General features: G+C 37.0%; 1 protein-coding gene across 1 annotated transcript; it reads right to left on the bottom strand.

The window, feature by feature from the left end:
• Positions 1-1548: 1548 nt before the first annotated feature.
• Positions 1549-20181, bottom strand: LOC119838701. Its single transcript, XM_038364782.1, has 7 exons — positions 20042-20181; positions 6634-6796; positions 5111-5265; positions 4446-4650; positions 3482-3628; positions 3041-3193; positions 1549-2720 (listed from the first exon to the last, which is right to left on the bottom strand). The coding sequence occupies exons 2-7, from the start codon at positions 6791-6793 to the stop codon at positions 1810-1812; spliced, it is 1731 nt and encodes a 576-aa protein (XP_038220710.1). The 5' UTR covers positions 6794-6796; positions 20042-20181; the 3' UTR covers positions 1549-1809.
• Between the last annotated feature and the right edge of the window lie 1892 nt (positions 20182-22073).

Here is a 22073-nt window from a genome sequence, read left to right as displayed (position 1 = left end):
AGATTACGTACAGTCCTCCACGAAGAAATAGCAACAGAAGTACTGGTTAAAACGCTGTAGGGTCGTGTGTGTCGCCAACCGTACAGTTATCATCAACATCCGATGTTTCATACCATTAAACTGTTCTGCCAAATTGGAACAGGCAATGGGTGTGAACGGTGAAGGTGAGAACGCAGAACCGACCCCGACTCCCTGATCCTATAAAGTTCTAAGTATTCACACACAATATAACGTAGCTGTGATGGATGATAACAATTTTTATCACACCGATTATATGCGAGTCTTAAGGGAGATTCTCTATTATGCGCCAAGTGAAATCTATTTCTTAAGATAATATAAAATGTAATATCAATGGGACTTAAACTTTTGTATACGATAATTACGTAAAAAATGCTTAAATAATAAAACCCTAAAAATTTATATCCTAACTCTGTTTACATCCCTAGCGCAGCCGGCCCATATCGCTTCTCTAATGCGGACGTTGCGGGCGGATCTATAAACACAATATAAGCCCGTACTGTTATACTATTTCATATAATTTAAGCTGGTTATAGTCACGACGGCACGCCGGCCGTCGGTGCTGACAGCTGAAACGTATGTACCTCTATGATGCGTTTTAGAATAAAGTGTAGGTCTCAGCGTGAGCATAGAGGTTCACACGTTTCGGCTGTCAGCGTGACTCTAAAACCAGCCCTGAACGTTAGCACGCGTGCGAGTGGCAAAAATGGGCGGGTAGCCAGTTAAGGCGTAAACATAAATTTCAGAACTCTAAAACATCTAATGAAAAAAAAATGCATCGAGGACTATGAGTATTCTTACGAAAATGCGTTTTATAAAACCATAAGTTTTAGGGACAATCTATAAACAAAGATAATATTATATAAAATAGTTAAATCAATGTGACAATTAACAAATTCAATAGCTGCTTCATTAATACTTATTTAAACTAATATTAAAAAAACTTATAACACTTAGGTACCGATGTGTAGATAAACAGGTACTATATTCATGTAGAACTAAACATTGCAAATTGAAAATAATGAGTATTTCCTCATATTGTTCAAGAAATTACTTTTTATAGGACTGAAAGAAAGACGCCGTTTCTGTGTCGCCTAAATTAAGAGAAAATAAATAGAGGTTAAAAATGTTGTGATGAGTTTATACATTCGCTGGATTAAAGATGCCGAACTGACAAGTTTGTTTTTTTTTTAACTAAAGAAGCATAAGAAATAGTGAGTGACGTCATTTGGCGCTTAAGACGTTTGAGAATAATATAATTTTTAAGATGAATGAAGGATGCTGTGATTCTGATGTAGTTTTGATTAAAATTAAATGAATATGTTGTTTAAAATTTTGAAATGTTGACAATTGTCCAAATTGTTCCAAAAGACATCAAGAAACAAACGGAAACGTAAAAATGAAGCGTAATTATAAAACATTAATAAAATAACTCAAGCACTTAATAAAAAAAGTCATAATAATAATTTAACAAAATAACATTGAAACAATTATTATATATATTAAAATAGTTGTAAATCTATAGCATTTTCCATAATTAATCAATCACTGTTTGCTAGAAAATAACACACAATGCATTCATAAGATCTGCAAAAATACTGTTTCATGAGCATTTTGTGAGTTAAATAGATATACATTTTGATATTAAACACTTTAGATATAAAATATCTAAAAGATCAAAATGACCAGTGGCTACCGGAAAATTTGTAATATAACTTTTCCTTTGTCATACTTTGAAACATCCGAGTGTTTAATTCAAAATATATAGTAAAATACTAAATAATACTACATTCATAGCAGCCGATAGGTCCACATGGAGAGGGGACTCTGCAACAGAGCCCGGTGCGGCGGCTCCTTCCCCCCCACCAGAAGCAAATACAGCTGGGTTTCCCCATTCCTGGGTTCACTTCTAGACCGCCTTTCACTCATATCCTGTAACTCGATGTCCCCCCCTCCAACACCAGAGTCAGGCGTCATGGCTGACCCTAGATTTCTAATGTCCGGCCCTAAATAATGTGGGTTGCTGAAACCCAAAGACGCTCTGTTCGGACGGTTGACCTTCTCAGCGCTCGCGTAATCGGACGTCGACAACTCCCCTTCATCATCATTTTTATCGGTCACAGGGATTTTGGTGAATTTGACGGATGCTGATTTCGGCAGGACGGTCGTTTTCTCTATTCTCTTTAGCTTCAAGTCTTCCTCTTCCTCCGAATCTAGGTAGACTAGCTTCGTCGCCTCGATGGGGGACAGAACCGGTGTCGGCAGGACCATGTCCGCAAAATCCGGAACGGATATCGGTTCTCTGGACACGACGCACTGTTCTGGGACGGTTCCTTCTTTGGGGCTCTCGCCGCCGTCGGCCGGCTGGCGCTCGTCGATGATGTAAGCGGAGCGGGACTTGGAGAGGGAAGCGGATTCCCTGATGAGGCTTTCGGTGGAGTCCTGGTCGCCGAGCACGCTGTAGGAGCAGCGGGCGGCGCGGCGGATGTGGAAGGAGGAGAGCTTCGAGATCTCGCGCAAGAAGCCGGCGGGCGGCTCGGCGCGGGGCGGCGGGGGAGCGGGGGCGGGAGAGGAGAAGGAGGGCGCGGGGGCGGAGGCGGGGGCGCGCCGGCCGCAGGGGGCGCTCACCAGCAGCGCGCGGCAGTCCACGCGGGCGGACGGCCATTTCAGTGTGTGTATAATGCGCTCCCAAGTTTCCGTCGCTGGAACGGAAATAAATGTTATTTCATAATTGTATCACAAACAAATAAAGTGTGAATATGTTTATTTTGTACTAAAATAATAAATGCAAGTGTTCGTCTGCTCGCTTGCTTGTTTGCCTTTCTATTAAGTAGCAATGCAGCTATTTTATATGATTTGTGTGTCCGAAGATAAGTGAGAGAGTGACACAGGCTACACTATGTCGGGGGAAATATCTTTACCTAACGGGAAGACCCAATATGATGGGCATTTGAATGCTCCCCCCAATCTATCATCTAGTAACATACAAAACCTTGCATAACATATAAGTGCAGGTAATTACCGAAGTGGAACCGCCACAGCTCGTTGGTGGGGTGTCCGGCGGCCTCCCCCCCGAAGATGTAGAGGTGTCCGCCCGCGCGCAGCCCCGCGTGGCCGCTGCGCGCGCTCGGCGAGCACTTGGCGGGCGTGCGCACCTGCGTCCACACGCGCGATACTGCGCACATTCGTGTTACGCTTTATATAGGTAATCCATTATAAAAAAATAGACAAAAGACAAAAAATAATGTGTGCAAGCGAGCCTATCGCTAACGATCGTTTCTAGACTATGTAATAAAAAAACACCATTTTAATTAAAAGGGGTACGAAAAAGTCAAATTTTGTATCATTTTGTATCACTTTCAATTTAAATTTTGTTAAGAAAATATAGTAAATACAGTAAGTGTATATATATATCTAACGAACGACTTTTACTATAACATATACAGTTAAACAATATACGTACTGGTGTCGTAGTGCCACAGGTCGGCGCAGTCGCGCAGGTCGCACTGGCCGCCGTGCACGTAGAGGCGCGCGTCGTGCAGCGCGCCCGCGTGCCGGTGCCGCGCCGGGCCCGCGCCGCTCGTGCGCACCTGCTGCCACCACTCCGATTCTGCACGTGCGGAAAGGACACACAAATAATAATATCCCCGTGTCTTTTTCCTCATCCTTCTCAGGACAGACGTCATAGTTTTCTTATTCCCTTTCCTCTTTAAAGCGGGCAATGCATTCGCAGAAGCACTAATTCTGCGAATGTTCATGAGCGGTGGTGATAGCGTACCATTAGGCGAACCACCAGCTCAGTTGCCCGCTATGACATAACGTGACGTAATGTATGATGTAAATAAAATGAGGTCACTGACGTTCTCAACTTACACGTAAAAAACCAACGTATCCAGTTCTCATAAGTAATGATAGCTGTCTAAGTTGTGAAATTATCACGTGAGTGTCACGCGCGTTATTTCACGTGTCACGCACGATATTTGTCATAGGCGATATGTCACACGTTACACTATTTCGACACTAACTTTTGACACTTACACATACAACTCACAAGTGACAAATGCACATTGCACGTGAAGTTCACACGTGACACTCAGTCGTGATGATCACACGTACTGTCAAATGATATAATTTTTCAAATGGGACCAGCGGTTCCCTGAGATTCTCACTCTAGAAAAATCTTCAGTCTTCTTTTATAAATGTTAATCGGATGTAATATTTAGAATGACGAAACATTGTAATCAGGGACATTACTTATTGATATAAAATAACTTATATCTAAGAAACTAAACCAGCCTAAAATTCAGAATAAGATCAAATTTAACGTTCAACTTTAACAAACACAAAGAAAAATACAGTCGAAATGAGAACTCCCTCTTTTTGAAGTCGGTTGAATATTATACTGTCAATAAAACGTGTCAACTCACCATAATGAAAGGCCCAGAGCTCGTTAGTAGACCCCCTCAAATCCTTATACCCTCCATATATAAGGAGACAATCTTTCAGAGCATGTGCAGAATGCCCTCGGCGACCCTTCGGGCCGGTCCCGTTGCGCGCCTCGCGAGCGCTGCGCCGGCGCAGCGTGGAGTAGTTACTGCTGGTTTGACCAGCTAACTTCCGCCACAATTGCAGCTGGAATGGTAGAGTCGAATTACTTTATGAACAAACGGTTAAAGAAAAAATAAGTGAGCCATGAATCTGTTGTGGTTTGTTTTATTTAACTGCTTGAGTGACTCTCTTCTAATTTTATTTATTTATATAATCGAATACTGATGGTTTATATATAAATCTTCCGTACTTAGGTACGACTACCGTACCTTCATACATATATAATACTAGCTGCGCTCCGCGGTTTCACCTGCGTAAGTCCATATCCCGTAGGAATATCGGGATAAAAAGTAGCCTATATGTCATTCCAGTTGTCCAGCTGTCTACGTACCAAGTTTCATTGCAATGGCTTCAGTATTTTTTGCGTGAAAGAGCAACAAACACCCACATCCTTACAAACTTTCGCATTTATAATATGAGTAGGATACGGTAGCAATGATGTATAATTCTACTGCCAATAACGAAATAATTGAGGGAGGTTTACCTCCGTGTCGTAGATCCATAGTGGGGTCTCATTGGACAGGGCACCAGCTTCTCCACCAAATACATACAGGCGACCCTCATGGGCCGTCGCGGTATGCTCCTGTAGCGCGGGGGGTGGCTCCCCCCTCGCTTCTAGCCTCTCCCATCGCCCTGTAGCTGAATGTGAAATAAGATTTGTTTAAATGGCGACTTTTTAAAAAATGCAAAAAAGATATATAAAATTAAGTTTATTTTGAGATATATTTGAATACATTTTATATGTGATATGGATTCTGGTTAGTGGTTACATGTTATTCTGCTACATAAACTACATCACTGCCAAGTATCATCAAAATACGTTCAGTAGTTTCGTGAAATGGTAACAAACCATACTGCCATTGTCACAAACTTTCGCATTTTTAATATTAGTAGGATGAGACAGATACGTGGTTACGGTTAATGATAAATGTTTGAAACAATTTTTCTTTTAAACACAATTTGATGCAGGGAAGAAGGAGGTAAATAATAAGTCATATGTATTTAAATCGTTGTACTGATAAATAAAGCTTATTTTTTTTAATATATCTTTTTGTATGTTATATTTAAATTACACGTTCTATTTTCTTATTTATAACTAACTGCGCCCCGCGGTTTCACCCGCGTAAGTCCGCATCCCGTAGGAATATCGGGATAAAAAGTTGCCTATATGTTATTCCAGTTATCCAGCTGTCTAGCAATCGGTTCAGTAGTTTTTGCGTGAAAGAGCAACAAACACACACACACATCCTTACAAACTTTCGCATTTATAATATTAGTAGGTTTTCAAATATACTATTTCAATAAATAATTATTTTTTAATTTCAATTCAAATATATTCTATTCAGAACACATTGCAAATAGTGCATTTGTTTGTCAAGAAACGTGAGCGGCCCTTCACATAATTGTGTCGATCGTGTATCAAAGAAACGCTGACTGCAGTGGCCTCTCCAGCTCAAGACTCTACACAGCAATGATTTGTTGATAGAACATGCAATGTGGGTTAGTTTTCTTTTTTATATTAGCATATTTGTTTGGATGCTAGATGAAATTCTAAATTCACTAATAAGAATTTATAGATTAATTTCTTAGTTTTTTAGTGTTATTTTTAACGACGAAGGAAATAATGACTGTATTTTTTGTATTTATTTAATGTCTGTGTGGGTTTTAAACGCATTGGCGTAATCCTTTCGTTATTGATAGAAAATTGTAGTAATTTAGTCCCATTTTAGAATCTGGAGTGATACCTCCCCCTGCTGGATCGGCGCTGAGATTTTTTTTATAGTGACGTGGTTTCAATTTAAAATTAATAAAGGGGTAGGTAATCACTGAGAAATTCACTAGTATTAATTTGAAGTATATACCAGAGAAATAATAACTATCGGAGAAAATAGCGATTTACTACTGGTTGTAGTAGCTTTGAATTGATATTTACAAATAATCTATAAAAATTAACAGAAAAAAAGAGGTGAGTCGATAAAGGAAATATTCAGAAGTCCACAATCTTACCCAGGCAGTATCTCCAGAAATCCCGTAAAGGCACAGCTCCCCCCGCGCCCCTGCCGCCAAGCACGTATACGTACCCCCCCAGGAGCGTGGCGGAGTGCTTGCCACGAGCGCACGGGGCAGCACGAGATGCTTCCACACCACTCTCCACGGATGACCACATTATCTGAAAGCGTTCACATAAACCTATAGTCAGTGGCGTAGCTAGAGGGACAAGGGCCCTGGTGCATAGGGAAAGAATCGGGCCCTCCTCCCCTCTTTCCGCCTTCCTCCCCTCTTTCAAAGCTGAGGTTAGAGGGTCCCCTGAGCTCTGGGGCCCCGGTGCACTGCACCACCTGGCACTATGATAGCTACGCCACTGCCTATAGGGGAAACCATAAAACTGTGATAATTACATGAAAGGTTATTTGTAAGCTGATTCGCGTTTTCAAAACATTATTGAAATTATACCGGCAGGTCGAAGAGAGAAATGAATTAATGATGTTTTCATTCATTTATTAATGATGAATTTTCAACAAAGAATACAGATAACAATTTTGTAAAGCTTGCTGAGTATACATGGTTTTCTGTATCTTTAATTGCAGGAAATTACAACATTATAATAAACAAGTCAAGTGTGTTAAAAAAATTAGATCATTTACAACAATTTGGTGTGTTACATTAATTAAACAGTAAAATAAAATTACACAATAAAATTAATATTTATTTTCAAGAAACATTTCGTTTCGTTTATTAATAAAGGTTAATTTATTACAAGGGAAATTCTATTACAGGTTAGCAGATATGCATATTTAATATTTTTTTTATTGTTGTATGGCTTTTTTATTGACCCTAATGGTATTTTCTAAGGTATTTTCTGTGTTTTGCATTATTCTTTAGCGGTTCAAACCAAGGATAGGTTCGTTGTAATATTGAACCAAGAACACTTAAGTCAATAAGTAAGTTTTGTTAATATTAAAAACGAAAAGATCTACGTATTCAATGATAAAGTAGATACATATTAACGAAATATGCATACTCGGAAGCGCACTGTGAAGCGATAATGACAGGGCGCTAACAGTAACATAACTGTACCGGTAAACTGTCTATCACGAAACAAGAACAACTTGTCTTCGAGGAAACTCATTAAGCATTTATTGACATATACATTTGATTTATCGACTTTTTATTATTCGAATCAGGCCCATCTCTTCGGCAAACAAAACGAGCCTCAATTTGTCTTAATTCAGACAATAAGTTAAAAACATGTTCGTATATTTTATATTTTTTAACTTTAAAAAAGTTCGCAACATTAAAGAAGAGCAAAAGTGCATTATTTCCTTCAAAGCACCCCTTAAAGCGGCGAAACATTCCATATGTAGGAAATGAAATGGGCCGGCGTCCCTCAGGGCTCGTCACCGGACCCCTCCTCTTCCTTCGCTATAAGTATAACTCATTGAACATTATCGAACGACTCCAAGTGAGGGTTGCTGAGCATCGCTTACAACATGTAAATATTGGTTAACCGAAAAGAATGATTGCAGTTCTAAGTAGTATGTTTGGGGACGGTTGGTATTAATTATTGTAGGTTATTTAGCTAATGATCCGAAATTATTTGAGCAGCTATATATCAATGAAACGATATAGGGAACTGGACTTTATTGAGAAAATTGATTTTATTGCTGTATCAATGTATTTTGTATTTAGTCGGGGGATCGAGACTGGAAGAGCGAGCAAGAAATAAACAGAATTTTCAATTTATCTGCATATAATTCAAATCACCACTGCTTAAAACGGTGAAGAAAAACATCGTGAGTAAACCGGCATGTTCGAGAATTAACTATTATGGGAGAAAAATATTGTGGGAGTCGAGCACGCTTCGGCACGAATTGGGCCAGCTCGCACCGGGGAAGTACCACACCCCCACAGAAAACCGGCGTGAAATAGTGGCATGCCACTGTGTTTCGTACGGTGAGTGGGGGAGCCGGAGGCCCGTTTCCTTTTCCTCACCCGTCCTAGTCCATTCCTTCTTTCCAGTCGTTAATCCTTTTCCAGTCGTTAATCCTTTCCTTTTCCCTTACCCCATAAAAGCGGGCAGAGCATTCACAGAGGTACTACCTTTGCGAATGTTTATGGGCGGTGGTGATCGCTTACCATCAGGCGAACCACCAGCTCAGCTGCTCGCTATGACATAAAAAAAAAAAAAAATTAAAATTTGCATTGAAAGCAAACCCGCACTTGACCAGTGTGGTGAATTATGGTCTGAACCCTCATAGGAGGTATGAGGATGTCCCACAGTCGGAACATATATGAGCTGATGATGAACAGGCGTACAAACATTCGTTACTGATGAAAAACAATATTAATGTTAGCAGCCGAAACTTCAATTTTATTTAACGTTTTTAAATCATTTTAAGGAAAAATTTTGTTCACGCTGCTTAGCTATATAAAAGGTGTTGAAAGTGGTTAATCGTATTTTCTTAAAGGAACTTGTAAATGTCGTGAAAATTAAATAAATTATTTGGAATTGCATTGGAAGGTTCTGGATACTTTATAGAATTATAAGGCATAAACAAAGTTTCCTATCTTGGCAATAACAACGTTACTAAATTGTGACCTGGATTTACTGCTTCCAAGAATTCCCTGCCGTTTCTGGAGAAAACAAAAACTTCTTAAGTGGAGCGATGCCAAGTTTCCCGGGTATTAGTGAGGTAATAGATTACTGTGTCCTTTGTGGTAAGGAGCCATTTTTATCGCTGATTTAGTTTATTTATTAGTTATATTGATTGCCGCCTACAACATTGTTAAAAATTTACTAAAAATTCTGATTATTCTGCTTTTATGTTTTCAAATTGTAATATATGTATGGTAGTACACCAAAACCTATTTCTGAGAAAAGCTTTCGGTATGGTAGCAGTATGAATTATTTCTAGGTAGTACTTTTATAGTACTTCTTCCGATAGGTAACAGTTGAAGTTTTTAGAGATGATGAATTTCTGGGGACACTAAAACAAATAAAAGATCGTTAAGCAATGATAGGCAGGGTCATTAAATTGATGTGCGACCAATTTTTTGCTAGTCATAACTTAATTGTTCGTAAACCTTAGTAACGCGAAAACGAACTCGCGCGTGCCTTATTTTTAAAATACTTATCTATTAAAATTAAATTTTATCCCCATATCTGTCGCTACTGTCTGCTTCATCCCACCGATGCTTTCATCCTTAATTTAGACGAGAGTAAAGGTATATATTTGTCCCACAATGTTTGGCCAGTTACCTTGACCCGTGACCGTAATCAAAGGTCTGTCGCAACCCTCTCTGTATTGACAACGGGTGTCCCTTCTCGTGAAAAATAAAACGGGTGTATAAGGGTTAAAGGGTAGACCTTTGCTTAGACTAGATATGTATCAGTATTAAACAGTTAAGTGTTTATCGAACGGCATATCTGATGACACTCTTTTCAGCAATTCTATAGTGGGTTTATTTATTTATATTTTATTGTTGTAAAATGTATCAATGTATCTTACTATAATTTAAATTAAAACAAATGGAGGTCTTATCGCTATATGGAGTTTTCGCAAATGTTGATAAAAGCTATAATTTATGACGATATACTTTCTTTAATAAGTCAATAATGTTTTTAGTCTCTTTTAAGAATTAATGTACATATAACATATGTTGCAATAATTAAAAATGATCACAGAGTAAATTGAAAGGCCGAAAATTTATGTTACTTCGTAATATAGTGAATATTTACCTTGAAGATACATTATTATTGTATATACTGTACAATAATATTATTATTCGTCAAAACAAAAATTTAGTTTTTATTCGGCGGCGGCGGCATTCGGCCTCGAGTTCTTCAAGGATACTTGCGCTCCGCAAAACCAAAATGAAAGCGTCATTAAAATATATCGCAGGCGGAATTTAACGCGGCAGACTAGTAAACAAATGATTATGGTTGCAGTATACCTAGAATTTGTATATAGAACCTAGGTTTGGACTACCGTGCGACAGCTGTTGCCCATACAAATTTGTATCCCATATTTTATGTCCGTCCTTTTATGCAAGTGGAAGTGAACAATGCTGTTTAGTTCTTTACGTTAGTTGTGCTAACATTCTTCAGGAGTGATGGCTAAGTGGTAATGCTCCCGGATTTTCATCTGAAAGTCGGGGTTCGAGACTAGAAGACTGTGCAAGATTTTTGTCGATTTTTCAATTTATTTGCATGTCATCCACGTCTCCACCAAATGGTGAAGGAGAACATCGTGAAGAAACCGGCATGTGCAGGAATCAAAAGTTCGCCTGTACATCTGCCGCAAATGGTCAACGTAGTGGTTATTAACTGGCCCCGAATAGGAGGCCTGTGTCCCAGCATTGGGAACATTAATGGACTTATAATAAAATATTAATAACAAACTTTACATACGTTAAACAACAATTTATATATATATAAAACTTATTATTTACAAACAATTAATATAAAACTTATTATTTAAAATTTTAAATAATATAGTATTAGTTTGTATTTAGAAGCTTATTCATTAAAACAAACAGAAGAAAAGCCACCTTATCGTAAACTATAGCCTGGTATAGTATTATGTTATCTGTGCTTAATGGCTGATGACTCGCTTTCGGAATTGAGAAAATTATGTACCCTAATGACCGCCTCACAATTGTCAAAGTAATTAACATAAATCAAGAAAAACCTTTAAGCATCACATCTACGTACTCGTCGTACTTTAAGCTTCGTTAATGCTATTTTCCCAATTCATGAATATCTAAATAAATTAAAGAATAATACCTAATACATAATAATAAAAGGCCTTGTGCGAACATACATATAAGTATATATCAACGTTCGCACAAGGCATTTGCGCGAAAACTTTCTGTATTATATAGGGTTCTCAATTTTCACAATAGTCTTCATTAACTGTTTTATTACTCGACCTCAAACGAACGAGTTTCTCAATTCGATTGTATTTTCTTTGTGTTGCCTCATAACTTTGTACTGGGTGAACAGATTTTGAAGATTATTTTTTATTTGAAAGCTGGTGCCTTCCGTGTGGTCTCATACATATATGGTCTAGTTCTGACATTTTGAAGGCGGGTTTTTGTGTTAAAAATTACTCTGTATGACGCTTGTCATAAATTTTCCTGTGGTTTTTATATGTTAAAAATAATTACTCTGTATGACGCTTTTCATGAATTTTTATACACAACTTCAAAGTGCGTGATAGAAAAAGGCCTAAAGGGGTCCAACGATCCAGTGTCTGCAATAATTAGACAAGCCAGTGTCAACAGGGGCGCTAAACAGTGTTTAGGTTTGCCAATGCAATCGTAAATATCGGGTTTGTCCTCACAGATCGACAGTTGCGCAACAGAGGGTCGTTCACCCTAGAAGGGCGATAATTCAGCCATTATGTAGCTAAGGGCGCGAACACACGTCACGACATGAGGGTGCATTCGATAAATAGATGCATTCGGTGTGATGCGGATGCAATTGCAGGTAATTCAAGATAGATTCCACCGGCTTCGAGAAAAAGAGAAGGTTGTCAATTTCACTGGATTTTTTTGGGTTTGTTACTGAATCGGTGAAAATACAATAATTTGATACGTTTATTTTATTATCATCGTTAGGATCGCCAAGATTACATAATTTCTCAACGTTTACGCCACTCTTATATACTCAGTGTTCTGTAGTCAATTTAGTTGATTCTATTATTAGTAGAAGTAAGCTGTTGCTCCTAAATACAGGTTCTAGCTAGGGAAACATCGGCGTTATATATTATAAACTTTAAAAATATATGTAAGACAAACTATTTATATAAACTAAATTGTAATTGTTATAAATTGTAAATTTTAAAAATGTATGTATGTATGAATATTGTTATAAAACAAAATATTTCAACATTATCAATTATTAGCTGCGCAAGCTACATTATTGTAAAATGTAAAGTCTCATTAAAATCCATTCAGAATTTACGTGAAAAGATGATTTTACGTGAAAGAGTAACGAACATCCATCCATACTTAGAAACGTTCACAATTATTATTTATAAGATTTCTTTATAGAGACATAAACCTTATAATATGTGATACACTCTGTGTGTTCGGTGCACTGTTGTGAGTAATTACCGTCTGTAACGACCCTTATTGAAAGCTTTATCCCTTCAGTTGCAAGGGTAGCTGTTATGATTTGTACAACGATAAATTGATCTTTATTAAACGGGACTTAAGGTCGTAAATCTCGCGGAAGGGGGTAGTCGAAGAATTCAAAATGTTTGACTACCTTCGAAGGTTGTATTGAAAACAATCAATAGAACTGACGCGGGGGAAAATGACATTGCGATTTTATAGCCCTATTAATTAGGAATATGAATACGAATAAATGGTTTTCGTCATTGTAATTGGCTTCCTTAAACATAGCTTACTAGAGAATTTCTAGATACTGGGAGTCTAAGAGCTAGTGATTAAATGAAAGCACCAAAGTACCTATATATACAGTTATTAATCGAAATTTCTCCAAAGTCTCTAATTTATTATAAACTATTTTTCCGCCCGCGGCTTTCCCCGAATAGTCGAAGGAGGATATTAATAATGATTTACTTTTTCGGGTTTCTCGTCCCCGGGCAATATTCGGGATAAAACCATCTTATGCCATGCCATGTCTCAAATTATCTCTGTAACTTATATCATCCAAATAGGTTCATCGTTTTATGCGCCAAGAATAGACAGAGTAGAGTGACTTTCATTTTTAATTTTAATGGAGATTCATTATTCAAGCTAAACAACAATAACTTAGATAGGATTTGCCTAACAGAATAGCAAAGTCTACTGCCGCAGGCCACTTACACATCTTCGAAGCTACATTAGCATGTATAACCTGCGATATAGCTAAAGGCTAGACGGACCACGCTGGGGACCTAAATCCAATTTGTTCTCTCCCCCTCTGAGCCCTCTGTGTTCAGTGTTAAAATATGTACCTGCATACAAAGCGAACTGAGTTTATTTGGTGTGATTCGATTTAGCTATGATAAAAGTTTGGTAACTTCAGACTGACTTGGCGAAATTGTATGTTATTTTTAATTTAACGTTATCTACGTTTTAATCAACAAAGACTAGCAAAGAGACAAAAATATATACTTACACGATCAAACTTTCATGTAAAGTGGTTTATATTTACGGATCAAATAATGCCTATCTATCACTATAGATGAATGAACAGATAAAAAACTAAGCATTAAGGAGTATTTATTGCAGTTTCCAGTTCCTAGTGCGAGTTGTGTTGCGATATTTTATCGATCTTTTAACAATACTTATATATGTAAGGTTATATCGAGAAATGATGCTGATGATGAAGATGCTTATCAAAAACTGGGGTTTGGCAAGTATTGTTTTTCGGTCACAGCTTCACCTTGTGTAAAATCAAGTAATAAGATTTACCCCATATTTTAGGACCACAAAGTCTAACATGAGCCGTAAATAATAAAGATAAAACTTTGATTTTTTTTGCTTCGTCTGAAATCAATCGAGCTAAGATGCTATGTTTGTTGAAAGACCTTAACATAAAAGCGTACAGAGTGCATATATTTTAATACCATATAAACACAAATTTGAAAGTAAATCAGCGTTCAAAAAGTCATCGTTGCTTACCACCTAGTATTGCGCTTTTTCGAGTCCTAGGAAGACTAGTACCATATGATTTCAAGTGATTGTTGGACAAACAATGCGGATTGCGATCCGCTCCACAGCTGCAGGCGCTTTCAGGCACCCCATTGTGTTCAGCTGGCTTAGACGTAAACTTTACTTTGAGAGAAACTTGGAGACATTCTACCGACTGAGAGAGGTATATGACGAAATCGTTTGAGACGCAGCCATGATAAGGTTTTAAACTCTGTAATAAAAATTTCTTGTATTCTAAAATAAAACGAAATTCAAACTAAACTATTATTCCTTATATTTTTACTTTATAATTGATCACTACTGACTGCGCAAATAGGAATATGATAAAATTGTTGGCGACGCTGGTACATATGGTTAAAAACACTGTCATTGATTTAATTTAATCTAGTCATTCCTGTTTCAAGATTTGGGAGTTCATTCATGTAATAAAGTACGTAAATAATGCAATTTTAAACATTAATTTTTAAGCCTTGTACAAAATGTATTTAAAAATAACTGTTCTCTATGGTTTCGCCTACATTCACGGGGAAAATAGTAGAAGAGAAGAGAAAGGAAAGAGAAGGGTTGAAGAAATAGAGCTTCAACCTCTGCATATCGAGCTTATAATCTATGTAACACGCAAATTGATATAAAAGAACATAAAAATGGAATCAGACAAACTATAAATACAAGGTCCATATAACGAGATTAAACGTAGTTTTTGGGATTGCCAATAACCCATGACAAATTGTCCGTTATATCGGCAATCAAATCGTTAGGCACTTGACTATCTAGGGGGCGGGTAGCCTCTCCACCCCCAGGGGAGACTGCAGTCATTTATGGAAGCGCTGTTTTTTGGCTTGTTTGAACTTATCCTACTAATATTATAAATGCGAAAGTTTGTAAGGATGTGTGTGTGTTCGTTGCTCTTTCACGCAAAAACTACTGAACCGATTGCAATGAAAATTGGTACGTAGACAGTTGGACAACTGGAATAACATATAGGCAAGTTTTTATCTCGATATTCCTATGGGATACGGACTTACGCGGGTGAAACCGCGGGGCGCAGCTAATATTTCGGGTATGTGTTATTATTAAACCGACTTGTATGCTATTAAATTTATTTAGCCTATACAGCCCGAATAAAGACTCCCCATGATTCCTCGTGAGAGTTTTTTTGGTTATGTTAGGAATATTTTGTACATTACTAGCTGCGCCTCGCGGTTTCACCCGCGTAAGTCCGTATCCCGTAGGAATATCGGGATAAAAAGTTGCCTATATGTTATTCCAGCTGTCCAGCTATTTACGTACCAAATTTCATTGCAATCGGTTCAGTAGTTTTTGCGTGAAAGAGCAACAAACACACACACATCCTTACAAACTTTCGCATTTATAATATTAATAGGATTGGTTGTAATTCTTTTTACACGCTTTTTATTAGCTTCACCTGTATGTTTGTTTGTTTGTATGTTTGTTTGTTTGTATGTTTGTTTGTTTGTAACTGACTTCTTTGGGCGCGATTTTGACCCACTTTAAACGGCCAGATTTCGTTCAAACTTTGTAGATTTATTGAGGACCGATGACAATACACTAATTTGATAAAATTATTCCAGTTTTCAATTTGCAAAATATGATTTTTGTTAAAGCGTGTTTTATAGTTTTTTTAAACTATTATATTTTATTAAACTAATACGTTATTACGCCCGTTGCTTTGGTTGAACTTTGAATAGGTTGAATACTGTACTATAGGCATTAAATCCTATCCTACTGATTATAAAAGCAAAAATTTGTGAGAGTGTTTGTCACTCTATCACAGGAATGGATGATGGGATTTGTAAGTTGTAGTAAAAAGGTGTAGTCTGGATGCAAGTCGTAATTATATGCCCGGGTGTCACGCGAGTGAAGCCGCGGGGCTTACAATTTATATTTGCAACCGACTTCAAAAAAGGGAAGAATTTTTATTTTTATGTTTAACACTATGGTATAATACCAGAATACATACAATTAAGTAATAGGAGAGTGCACCAAAGACGGCCTTGTTACTTAAAAGCAATCTCTTCCAAGAAACCGTGCAAAGAAGAGACAACAGGAAGCGCAAGTGGTTCAAAACCGTGCGAAGAAAAGGACAGCAGGAAGTGCAATAAAGTATATCGCTTCGATTGTATTTTTATTTGTTTGTTTCCTTATAACCTTTGACTGGGTATATTTTTATGATTAATTTTGATTTGAAAGCTGGTGCCTCCTACGTGGTCCCATTTAAATTTGGTGTAGTTCTAACGATTTGAAGACGATTTAGGTTTTTCTTAAAAATAATTCTTAAATTATCTAGATATATTAGTATTATAGTCTAGACATAGATCTATCAATTTAGGCACACCATAGTTCAGAATTTATTCAAAAAAAAAATGACTTATAAATTCGTTTACCGCCAAAACCCTCGGGCTGCGAGACAGTACGCCATTAGTTCCGCATCACTGACGCAAAATGAGCAGGCGTTTCATAAAAGAGTTTCTATATTAAATATCTATGGAAAATATAGCGTTATGAAAGTATAACATAGCTTAAAAAAATGGGTGCTATAGGTGCATTCCGAGGCGGACGCTCGTCTTACTAATCCTACTATCCTACTAGTCCTACTTCCTACTAATATTATAAAAGCGGAAGTTTATAAGGATGTGTGTGTGTTTGTTGCTCTTTCACGCAAAAATTACTGAACCGATTGCAATGAAATTTGGTACGTGGACAGCTGGACAACTGGAATAACATATAGGCCACTTTTTATCCCGATATTCCTATGGAATACGGACTTATGCGGCTGAAACCGCGGGGCGCAGCTAGTATTATAAAAGCGAAAGTTTGTAAGAATGGGTGGATAGCTGGATGGATGCATGTTACTCTATCATGCGAAAACAACGTAAGACATCATCACCGCGCTTAAAGATTTTCAGAGGTAGGGCAGCAGCAAATGTATTGCCTGTTTGAAGGTGGTAAAGGATAAGGAAAGGATTGAGGTCACGAATAAAGAAACAAATTGGGAGTGGTAAGAAAAAGGATAGAGGCTTCTGTGTCCCTCATTCACCGAACGAAACACAGTAACAGTAGTTATATCGTTTTTCTGTGGGGGCATGGTACCTTCCCGGGTAGTTGTAACTAGGTAACACGCGTTCTAACGAAAAATAGGTTCTAAAGGCCTATCATTACCTACCTTACTCCAAACATACATATAAATCAAATTCGAGTCTGTTTGTAATATTGAAATATACGCTACATGCACTAGAATAATATTTTTTTGCAATTTTTGTCTGTGTGTCTGTCTTTTTGTTCCTGCTAATCTCTGGCAGAGCTGGACCGATTTTGACAGAACTTTGATGATGTTATGAGGAATAACTTACGCTGCTTTTTAATCGAATATTAAACATGACGTTGTGATTTAATAGCCCGTTTACGTGGATGAAACCGCGGGACGCTGCTAGCATACGATAAACATACAACCCCAATAATCAGAGACTATGAGATGAAAGATAATCTTGATGAGATCTTGCCAAATTAATTGTATTACTTAAGCACGATACGAGTCCCAGAGTGGACATCAATTTATTTGCGTCAGTTTTTCGCAGTTTTCTTTTATCTATGTAAGTATACCTACACTATAAATATATCCTAGTAATATTATAAATGCGTTAAAAAAAGTTTGTAAGGATGTGTGTGTGTTTGTTGCGGTTTCACGCAATTTGCAATGAAATTTGGTACAAAGACAGATGGACAACTGGAATAACACATAGGCAACTTTTTATCCCGATATTCCTACGGGATACGGACTTACGCGGGTGAAACCGCAGGGCGCAGCTAGTAATAAATAAATAGGAAACTTTAATTTTTTTTGTATGTTTGTAACTTTTTCACGCAAACTGTTGGAAATTTCAAAAATTCTTTCACCGTTGAAAATCTGTAACATCACTGTGACATAGGCTATATATGGACCGTGGGCGAAGCCGGGTGCGAGCTAGTATCTTATATAAATAAAAATGTATCGCCAAATGTGTTGACTAAGCGTAAAACTTGCGAACGGCTCGACCAATTCGGTCAATGTAAGGTTTTTGTTGAGGCACAAGGAAAGTTGTTATGAAGAAAAAAATATAATGCGTGGAAACCCGCGGCAAACCGCTAGTTCTTTTTATTGTGGGAGTCGAGCACGCTTCGGCACGAATTGGGCCAGCTCGCACCGGGGAAGTACCACACCCCCACAGAAAACCGGCGTGAAATAGTGGCATGCCACTGTGTTTCGTACGGTGAGTGGGGGAGCCGGAGGCCCGTTTCCTTTTCCTCACCCGTCCTAGTCCATTCCTTCTTTCCAGTCGTTAATCCTTTCCTTTTCCCTTACATCATAAAAGCGGGCAGCGCATTCGCAGAGGTCCTACCTTTGCGAATGTACATGGGCGGTGGTGATCGCTTACCATCAGGCGAACCACCAGCTCAGCTGCCCGCTATGACATTAAAAAAAAAAAAAAAAAAAAAACTGCTCAACCGATTGTAAAATTTGGTACGTAGACAGCTGGACAACTGGAATAACATATAGGCAACTTTTTATCTCGATATTCCTACGGGATGCAGACTTACGCGGATAAATCCGCGGAGCGCATGTAGCATAGTATAAAACAAAGTCGCTTTTCTGTCCCTATGTATGCTTAAATCTTTAAAACTACGCAACGGATTGTGATGAGGATTTTTTTAAATAGAACTGATTCAAGTGAAAGATTGGTATGTAATAACATCTATTAAACTACTCCGAATTTAACGCGAAGCCGCAGGCAAAAGCTAGTATATATTAAATGGAAGATTTTTGCTTAAATATACCTAAGTCCGGAGGCTGCAAATTATGTAACTAGCTTAGCTACCAAGATTATTATCTTTCTTTTTAGGGTTCCGAAGCAAAAGGGTAAAAACGGTATAAAAGGATAATATTCTTTCACTGTGTGTCCATTTGTCTGTTACCTGGCTGTACCTCATGAACCGTGATAGTAAAACAGATGATATTTTCAGAGATTATGTATTTCTGTCGATGTCATAAAAAATATTAAATATAACAATAAAATCGAAGTTAAACATCGGTTGGTGCGGTGGTAAATTGGATGAGTATCTAATTTTTATTGCAGTCACTCCTTTAAATCGAATATATATAAAACATGGTATTCAATTAAAATAGTAATCTCAATAGTCCCAATAATGCGTAACTTTCAGAACAATCCCATGAACAAATACATGTGAAAGTTTGTTTGGATGTCTGTCCGTCAATCACACTAAAACTACTGAACGGATTTTTATGAAGTTTGATATACAGACAGGGCATGAGCTGGCTTGAGTGATAGGATACTTTTTATCCCGATTAAATGCTACCTTGAGATAAAACAAGAATCGTCAAGTAGTAAATAAAAAAAGACAAAAAATTAAGAATTAGAGTTTCACTAAGTAACGGATCAAAAAAAAAAACAATTAATTTTTATTCGCTGTACACAAATGATACAAAGGAATGTCTCGAGAGAATGTTTATTTATTTGCTAAACTGTTTAATTTTTAACCCCAAATTTCAATAGATATGTACAAAACAATAAAATAATCCCGTTTTGAAATTTAAATTTACAACTATACTGATTAAAATTAAAAACACTTTGTTTAGAGCTCTCGTATTAATTTATATTGTCCATTGAAAGTGCGTCGCGGGTTTTCCACGTTTCCCAAATGTAATCAGAAATGCTATTCACAAACTCACCTGAATTACGTCATCCGTTCTACAGATTATTTGTGTTCAATCACAGATACACTAAACAAAACAACAGTGACGCTATTTAATTTTAATGGTTAGGTGCATTGAACTATTTGTAAGGGCGGGCGCACGACATCCCTCTCCTGAATTCCAAATCGCACTGGGGTAGGGTGCGTTCGGAAATACAGATTTGGGGGCTGAAAATTTAACGAGATGCTTGACATATCGCGTAACTTGCGGTTGGTGCTATCCGTTTAATACTGCGTCTTAATTTAACTTATTTTGTATGCTCTATTGATTAATCGTTCAGCAATATATTTTTTTTATTTAGTGTTATATTAATAAAAAATTATGAAAAATTTTAATTTGAAGAATTTAAAATCTGAGATAGAAAATTGCGCAATCATTTTCGAATACAGAACATTTACGAAGCATGTTATGTACTTAGAATTATTTTATGAAATATTTCTTTTTTTTTTTTCTACGACCACAATCAAAAGAAAATGAACAATTCAATGACATTCATCGAGCATAGGAAATTCGATATCATTCAGAAGAGAAAAGAATACAAAATTCCAAATGATGTCGACATTGTTTCAGAACTATTTCTGCTTACAAAAGACCTAGTTAGGTAGACATATTATATAACATGTAAAGAGGTCATGGCAGAAGGATCTGGGACCAGCTTACATAATAACTATAATAAGGTCGTTATCGGCCATTGAACTGTAGCTTGGCTTGCCTTTGTTAGTTATTTTAAGAACTGAGCAAAATACTATTTCGCTTAAACCTACGTTTTCAATTGAAAAGTATTTGACATTTATACGACGATTAGTTGAATTTGAAATTGAAAGTCTCTGATAAGCGGTAACTTCAATATCAAATAATTTATTATAAATCAAACGTTATTTTATTTCATATTATGGGACTAGATTTAACACCATCACTAAAACTATATAGTAGTTATGAGTTTTAAATGGTTTTAATAATTAAAAATAAGAAAAAAAATCTCAATATGAATGGATAGGTACGTATTTAATTTCAAGTAGCTACTAGCTTGTACTACCATGCGTCGTGTTGTGTGCAGTCCACCGTACGGCCGATCGATATGGCGGGAAAGCTACGAAAGCGCGGGAATTCGCCATCTTTGTATTGGTTGCTATGGTTACAGCTTACTATTTCATTTGAATAAATTCCATATATATATATATGTATATATGTATACATAGTTATTTAAAAGCACCATAATGAAAACATAACTACTTAGTAGACCTGTTTGTTAGCCTTATGAGCTTCGTAATATCTATAAATATATTTTATGTACATTTTCTGATTAACGCTATCTTAAACCTTGTCATAAACCATGTATAGAACGCTAGAAATATTTAAAAAATTATAAATAAGTAAAATATCAGCCCATATAATAAAATAAAGTTGGAGTGTCTGTTCAAGTAATATTAAAATAGTTACACTTTTCACTAAATACGTGTTGATGTATGCATGGTACATGTACCTGTAATTTTTTTGTTGTCTGTTTGTTCCAAGTAATATCTGAACCGCTTTTGACGGGACTCTCAATGGTATATAGTTAATGTAATAATGAATAGCTTAGGCTAGTTTTCATTCAAATATTCCCACGGGATTTAACACGTAACGTGCAAACGTGAGTGACACCGTGGGTCGCAGCTAGTATTAATATAAGTGTACTAAATATTATTATAGAACAGACTTATGTAGTAATTAAAGACTTTTTAACGGATTTTAAACGCGATTTATTCATTATAGTATATAACTCGACGTTTCGAACGTGGTTACGGGGAGACTAAGATGTTATACTGCGCCATGGCGATAAAAAGTCTATAATTTCTAAATGTATAATACTCGCGTAAAATCAAACACAAGAAAATACGACTTCTGCAGTATTACGAGGAACCTCATAAAACTGAGGTTTTTTTGTTAGGCATTTTATAAATGTGGATAATATATTCAGTTATCGTAATGTTTCTCCGAAATTTAACTAAGACTAAGCGTTAAATTA

The sequence above is a fragment of the Zerene cesonia genome, unplaced genomic scaffold (genome assembly GCF_012273895.1).
Source record: "Zerene cesonia ecotype Mississippi unplaced genomic scaffold, Zerene_cesonia_1.1 Zces_u004, whole genome shotgun sequence".
NCBI classification, from domain to species: domain Eukaryota; kingdom Metazoa; phylum Arthropoda; class Insecta; order Lepidoptera; family Pieridae; genus Zerene; species Zerene cesonia.
This window is presented reverse-complemented; position numbering and strand designations above follow the sequence as displayed.